The following is a 7,873-nucleotide window of genomic DNA, read 5'->3' on the forward strand; positions in this document are numbered from 1 at the left end:
TATTAATTAACCAAATATACATAAAAAGGTACAGCGGTGTTGTGACAACCGAGAGCAACGCTTGGCTCAACTGAGGCAGAGGCGTTTGTCAGGGCTTAGCCCTCACCCAGTAGTTTCCAGCCTTATATACCTTTCTGTAATGACGTCTTAAAATAAAGTAGTAAATATGAACAAAAACGAAAATACTCAACACACAATAAAAGCAGTAAGTATTAAGGTAACAAGAACAATGCCTAATATTATGAAAAGTATAAGCATGAAAGCAATCGTAAGAGAAGGAAAAGATAGTTGTAAAAACTTCCAGAAGGAAGTTCCAAAAACACTTCTATCTTTTAATGTTCTGTCAGACAGAACACTTAGCCAACACTTGCCCTAAAAGACAGAACATTAATTATAAAGATAGTTGTAAAAAGGACATTGCAAACAAGGAGTAAAGAGAACCATTGTTATGAAGAATAAAATTAAGACCTAAAATAAAGTCTACTTTGAGTTTGAGATCTCTAACCCATGTTAAAGGTCAAGGATAAGATCCAAAAAAAGTTGAACAGTTGGTAAAGAACTGGATTTTGCCTTCATCAAAATAGGTTGTATATGGGTTATAGGTACCTTCTACCTATTGGTTAAACACTTATTTATTGGTTTTCTTAAGGAACTGAGGAGGAACTAATCTTCTATGGATAATACATTTGGTACAGCCGGAATCTACTAAAGCATCTAACACGAGGGATTGTTTGTTCGGGAAAATAATCTTTGCTCTAACAAGGATACTGGAAAAAAATTTATCTTGGTTACATACGTAGGAAGTTTCTGGTTCTTCTAATCCTACAGTGATACCATCATAAGAATCTTTTTCTATTGTATCTAATCTATGTTTGAGAAGAGTTATTCCTGCCTCACAGTTTTCTATTTTTCTGGCCATAATTTCCAATTTAGTATTGTATACCTCTTTCTAAGACAATCCCTCGCATATGAAACAATGGACCTTCTTTTTCTGTTTGTCCCCTCGTTTCTTCTCTTCCGGCCTAGCCTTGGCGTCCTTTGCCCATGACTTCTTCTCCCCTTTCTCCTTCTTCTTAAAATTCGTTATACCATTGTTATTTTTCTTAGGCACTTTGTTAGCCAAATAATTCTTTCTCTCATATTCGGTTAACTTTTCAGCAGTAGATAAAGCTGAAGCTAATGTCTTTACTTCTCATGGGCTGAGCAAGAATTGAGAAGACGGGAAGTAAAGACATTAGCTTCAGTTTTATCTACTGCTGAAAAGTTAACCGAATATGAGAGAAAGAATGATTCGGCTAACAAAGTGTCTAAGGAAAATAACAATGGTAAAACGAATTTTAAGAAAAAGGAGCAAATCAAGGATTTGAATGGAGGATCAAATCAAGGAGATTTGATAAGGGAGGATCTCTGCTCTCATTGGACGGAAGCATGAGAGAAGGGAGGGGTTGAAGCCTGTAAATACCAAGGCATTCAACCCTTGTAGATTCATTCAGCATAGACGAGAGGGAGAGTTTTTGTAGAGTGCTGGCCTTCCACCTTGGACGGCCACTCCTTGTAATCTTCTCTAGTATTAATACAAGGTTACTTTCTCTTCCTATTCCATTGTCTTTCTATCTTTTCATTGCTCGTGTTTCATTTGAGAGGAAGGAGTTTGCAACGTTGATCTAAGGGGTGAGAGGTTGTACTACCATTGACGAATTGAAGGTAGGCCATCACGGGAGTTGGAGTTCCACTAGCCTAAGTCAGTTTAGGCTCATCTGACCTCGTGACAAACTGGGTGGGGGGCCTTGTACCTACCTCGGCGGAGTCTCGAAATGACAGTGGAAGCGGATGCAGGCCACAAAAGCCAAACAACTCCTAAAGGCCCGTCTTTGCCGTGAGTGCCAGATTTACGAAATGAGGCAGAGGGCAGAACTTAGAGCCGCAGTTTCTGAGCTTGAGCGAGCCCCAACTCTCTTTTCCATCAAAGCCGACGAGCAATTGAAGGCTTTGGCTAACAGGTCTCAATTTTCTGGAGGCAACGATCTGTGGTCGGAGCGGGATGAGACTCAGCTTTTTCATAACCAGGACTGGCTCCCTTCCGTGAGGTTTTTCCCTAAAGGGGCTGTGCACAATGTCAAACCGTATGGTATTATTGACAGTGTTGGGCGCACCAGTTATTCAAAAATGACGGACGTTGAGGAAGATTTACCCAAGAAGAGGAATGGGACTAAAAGATCGATTCTCTTGTTTGGATGCCCATGAAAAATAAGAGAGAAAAAAAAGAAAAATGTTGTTTCTCTTGTTTGGATGCACAAGGAAAATGGAAAAGAAAAGAAAAGAGAGCATGCATATTACCAACCACTAGTAATATGCATGCTCAGATTTTTACGGAAGTTTCGTATTTCAGTCCTTCCTCAACCTATTTCCGCCATGTTCCATCTTCAGCGCTATCAATCTCTTCATCGCACAACCGCATTTAGACATTGCTGACCTGGGCGTTGCAGACGAAAGTCACAGAATATATGTCAGCCACAGGTAAGCTCATTTCTCCCATTTGATCTCCTTCATCCTTATTCTCTCCATGCAATGTAGTACAGAATTTATGCAATACAAATTATTTTGAGATCCTTTATGAGTTATAGATCTAGTCATATTTTGTTTCTTAATAACTCTGATATGCAAGATTATCTCTATTTGTTTTCCATACTTTTAGGATTCTTTGAACTTAATATTAAATATGTATTTTATGGAAAGTTTTAAATGTAGGTTAAAGTTCAAACCCGACTCGAGCTTGAGCTCAAATTTGGTTAAAATTCTTGGGCTTGAGCTCAATTCCAATTTTAGTCTCAAAGCTAAGCTTGAGCTCGAACTCAAGTTCAAAGTATTCAAATCAAGCAAAGCTCGAACATATACAGGTTCGAGTTTGGCTAGGCTCAAGAGAGTGGGAAATGTATATGAAAGTCACATTTTGTATATAGGTCATGTTTTTATATTAGTCCCATTGGCATAATATTATGCAGTGTTTATAAACAATTTTATGCAAAATTTATAGACAATTTTATGCAGAGTTTATGTACAAAGGTCATGCCCAATTTTAAGTAAAATTTATGCATAATTTTATGCACAGTTTATTTGACTTGTATTTTATGCAAAGTTTTAAATGTAGGTTGGAGCTTGAACCCTGCTCAAGCTCAATTCCAATTTTAAGCTTAAGGCTGGGCTCGGCTCTAGCTTGAGTTCGAAGTATTTAAATCAAGCCCAACTTGAACATATGCAGATTCAAACTCGGCTCGACTCGACTCGATGCCACCCCTAGGCACTGCACGTATAGGCTGGGCACATACGGACTAGTGCCTGAACACCAAGGCATGGAGGCAAGTCAGATTAGTGGCAGCCAACTTTTTTTTTAATGATGATAAACTTATTTCAAAGAAAGGGAAGATACATCAAGGGAGACCTCCCCTAACAATAAGATATTAAAGGGGGGACCTAGGCACACAAATCAGCAACCGAAATGGCTGATCTAAGTATATGAGACAAAGTACAAGAAATGGTGGATACAATATCCAAAATATCAAAAAAAATCTGCCAGTGACGCCACGGGGGAAGGATGAGGTGGAGCACCATCCGATGACGACCTTGGAGTCTCCCTCCATGATAAGGAGACCACTAAAGCGATCCTTAAAAATACACAAGCCGTGAAGGAGACCAGAGAGCTCAGCAATGGTCGAGTCAGCAATTCCGAGAGGGCCACAATAAGAGAGTATGGCAGTGCCGCCCCGGATCAAAAATCACCCCACCAAAATCATCCAAACCCGGGTTCCCAAAGGCGCTACCATCAAAATTCAGCTTATAATGGTTCCTAAACGGTTTCTAGTCACGTGGGTCATGGGGTGTTAGCTGGGGCAGTTGTACATGAGGAGGCATGCGCCAAGAAGCACATGACCATTCGAAGGGGCATGTGGCCAGCAATTTCCCCAACTACATATAGGGGGGCTGGATGAGTGTTAATCAATCAGACATTGACAAAGAGACTCAAAGGAGCACTCGAATATCTTGTATGTAGACAGATTTGTGTATATGAGAAAAGGTTTATCGTGTGCCAACTATTTGTATGCAAGGGAGGCTGACTAGTGTGGGTTATCCCGAGGACGCAACTAGGCCGACACAGGTAAAAGTAAATTCAACTTTCCACTGCATAACTGAACCCATGCAACACCTAAGCTCTAACATTACAAGCATGATCTTTTCACAGTATGGCACCCCATGAATGAATGAGCAGGCCAAATCGTCTCACCAAAATCGATTTAAAAAAAAATGATCCCTATTAAAAAAATATTTTCTGAGTAATTAAGAGTGAATTTTACTCTTCAATGCAGATGAACAGTTAATGTCATTCTACATCATTTCAAAAAAAATGTCATTCTTCAATCATTCAAAAAAAGTGATTCCACGTTCATTCACAACAAAAAAAAAAAAGTATGATTTCTCAAAATGATGGATATAAGCAAATCAACTTACATGTCCTGAGGAAGTGTAGAGTCATCAGTATTAGAGTACAGAAACAGTGAGCCGCCACTCTCGATGCTAAGGAATTTTAATGAAGCTAAGTCTGTATATTCATTGGTAACATCAAATATGTCCACACAAACCCCCGATTGAACAGCAACAGCTGCCTGTGCAAAGTCATCATGGGTTATTTTTCCAAAGGTCTGTAGATTCTACAAAACTCAACCATTTCAGCACTTGGTTGTATATAGAGGCATAAGGCATAAGGCAATTTACCAGTTCTTTGTAGAAGGGTGTCTGCTCAGGAAGCAGTGCACAGTCTGCATCCTCTCCTTTACTGGCATATTGCTCACCATAACGCCTTGTATCTAATTGACTGGCTCCATAATCAGGAGGACCAGACAAAAATGTAAAAACCCTAGCTGCAATCAATTTTTGACCCACATAAATATCTAATAAACAAATGCTGATAATCACTAATGCAGTCGATTTTGGAGCCACATAACCAATAAACGAATGTTTATAAATACTAATACAATTAGTACAGTCAATTTTAAGAAAACAAAATTCAGAAAGGTAAATTGAGACAAGATATTCTTCCAGGCCCCTATTGTCGCCCTTGAGAGGAAACACTTCACCCAAGGAAAAGAACATGTTATTACCTGGTAAGAGGAAGTATCCAAAAAAATTGTGACCAGTGCTTTTCCAGGAAACTGATAATCAACCATTGAAAAACCAATTCTTTCAATTGGCAACATTTAGCTCATTTCCAGCCATTATGGTTTCACAAGACATAATTAATAGAATTAACATATACTTTTCATAGTGAGGGATAAAGACAATCCTAGATTCAAAGCAGAAATCTTCAAAAATACGAATAGAAAAACAAGGAATGACTCTCCAGATTTATCCCTCACAATAAGTTGCATGCATATGACTAATGAACATCAATGGGAAAAGAACAATGAAAACACTCAACTTTTTTAAAGAGAGAGCATCCAGCAATAAGGGGTACAGGCCATTTTTTCAATAATGAAAAAGATTTTATTAGAAAAAAGTTAATGATAGATTTTAGTTGAAAGAATAAGTCTACCCATAAGGAAAACAGAACCAGATATATCTTGTGCATGGAAAAGAGGAAGACATCAAACATGGATGACACACTTTGGTGGCAGTAACTACAAGAATGTTTGATGATCTAAATCTGGTGCCACTAGATGTCAATAAGTTGAAAGATTAACCGAAATTTCCTCATAGCACTGCTCCATCCTCAATGGGAATCAGAAGCCTTTTCTCATCCGAGGATGGAGGCTTTGCAATTCAAGACCACTTCCTAAGAAACAAAATGTCATTCTGTAAATCCATTTACAGGTTATATGCATTTACTTGATTTTCAACAAACATCACTAAATAGTTAGAACAAAGATGACTATAAAAGAAACATATGTTAATTTATTTTGGTCCATGATAATGTAAAAGAAGCACAGGGAAGTAAGAATTGGACTTTACCATACCCAGTGCAAATGTATTTCCGTATTCTGATCCAAGGTAGTTAATTAGAGCCTCCATTGCAGCTCCAAAACCTCTGCCACCTAATAATATACCATCAAGTCCTTGTCCAGCAGCTATAGTTCTTTCCCATGAAGTTGTAGGTTTCAGTGTTTCCAAGGCTGCAGCTATTCGGTCTTTGGAAGTATCTACCTGTTGGAGAATGAACCAAACCTTCGCTAAAATCCATTTTCCAATTGATTGTAGTGTTGGTAGAGATTCTTTTTTTTTAACAATTTGAAGTCAAGGGTATGTTGACATTGTCCATCATAAACATACAGGAGCCAAGAAAGAAAACAATGGCATGGCATCTTCAAGCTCAAAGGGCAATGAAGCATCTGTATCTGGGGGGAATAAAGACATTTTTGACAACTGGTATGGGTCCTTGCACATCGTATAAGCCTATCTTATGACTGAATGTAACAAGCCCAAACAGAGAACCCGGCCCAAGTGCTGCAAATGTAAAAGGTAATTGGTATTAAAACATTATCATAACAAGAATAATAATTACCAATGCAACCACAAATGTGTGAAAAGCTGAGGGTGATCTTCTAAAATATTGATCACCTTATGAAGGCCAATACTGAGATAAACAATTGCCCACCTTCTAAAGCAGCCAGTAGCGCACTTTTGATCAACTCCAAAAACTCCTCAGATGCTGCATTTATGTTCAGAAGTACAACAAAAAACTAGGAAGAGCACAAGTCCAAGCCCATTGTTCAAGCTCGCAGTAGGAATTGAAATACGCCCAGCAATTATCGCAGCGAGGAACAAGGTTACCGTTGGACCCGGAAACAGGGGGGTTACCAAGCTCGTCAACTGGAGAAAATGGGGAAACGGTGACTCCCCAAGGAAGGCCGGAGGCTTCCTGTGCATCGGGATCGGTCGGGAAACGAGATACTGTCGCCCTAATCGCAGCGAGGAACAAGGTTACCGTTGGACCCGGAAACAGGGGGGTTACCAAGCTCGTCAACTGGAGAAAATGGGGAAACGGTGACTCCCCAAGGAAGGCAGGAGGCTTCCTGTGCATCGGGATCGGTCGGGAAACGAGATACTGTCGCCCTAATCGCAGCTAGGAACAAGGTTACCGTTGGACCCGGAAACAGGGGGGTTACCAAGCTCGTCAACTGGAGAAAATGGGGAAACGGTGACTCCCCAAGGAAGGCCGGAGGCTTCCTGTGCATCGGGATCGGTCGGGAAACGAGATACTGTCGCCCTAACCGCCATCGACGAGAAGACAGCAGCAGAGTTGCAGAGTCGCGAGGTCGATAAAAACCCAAATAATGAGGGAGAAAAAAAACACACAGACTTCGTACCCTGCTTGCCTCGATTCGTATAAACCAGCGATATTATAAACGCCGTTTGAGCTAGTCCGGCCAAAGAAAAAACGGGTTAATTCAGAGGCGAAAGCATGGGTCGGGTTTTGAGAACCCGAACCCCAACTCAGAAACCCGAACGGTTTAGAAATCAAACATTATCCATTGTCTCATTCCCAAATCAACCTAGTAATTCTCCAATTAAAATATTTTTTAAATATAAAAATAGTTAAAGAATACAATGCATAAAATTATTATACAATGTCAAAATATAAATAATAAAAAATAAAAAAATAGATAAGTTTTATATATATGTTATTTTAATTTTAAAAAAATATCAATAAGGTATTTCCATCAAGTTTAGGCCAAATTTGGGAAAACCCAAGCCTACCTCCAACTTCGGTTTCTTTCCCTCCATCCCTTCTCCTCCCAACGGAGTGAATTTAAGTTTTTTTTTTTTTTGCCCACTCCTAACTTTGATTATGTGTTGGACCTCGAGTCCCAAACTTGACCTGAAC

At 39.5% G+C, this 7,873-nt stretch overlaps 1 protein-coding gene across 1 annotated transcript in view; it reads right to left on the bottom strand.

The window, feature by feature from the left end:
- LOC137944646 (protein transport protein SEC23 D-like) overlaps positions 1–7,158 on the bottom strand; it is a 75,928-nt gene extending 68,770 nt beyond the window's left edge. Inside the window, 7 exon segments of the mRNA XM_068790352.1 lie at positions 4,504–4,658; positions 4,768–4,913; positions 6,006–6,192; positions 6,319–6,390; positions 6,392–6,492; positions 6,644–6,727; positions 6,730–7,158. Coding sequence (XP_068646453.1) covers positions 4,504–4,658; positions 4,768–4,913; positions 6,006–6,192; positions 6,319–6,390; positions 6,392–6,492; positions 6,644–6,727; positions 6,730–7,069 — 1,085 coding nt within the window. The 5' untranslated portion in view covers positions 7,070–7,158.
- Positions 7,159–7,873: the final 715 nt, after the last annotated feature.

The sequence above is a fragment of the Aristolochia californica genome, unplaced genomic scaffold (genome assembly GCF_029961685.1).
Source record: "Aristolochia californica isolate CCGP_79_NKW_82.1479 unplaced genomic scaffold, dmAriCali1.0.hap1 SCAF_11, whole genome shotgun sequence".
Lineage (NCBI taxonomy): Eukaryota > Viridiplantae > Streptophyta > Magnoliopsida > Piperales > Aristolochiaceae > Aristolochia > Aristolochia californica.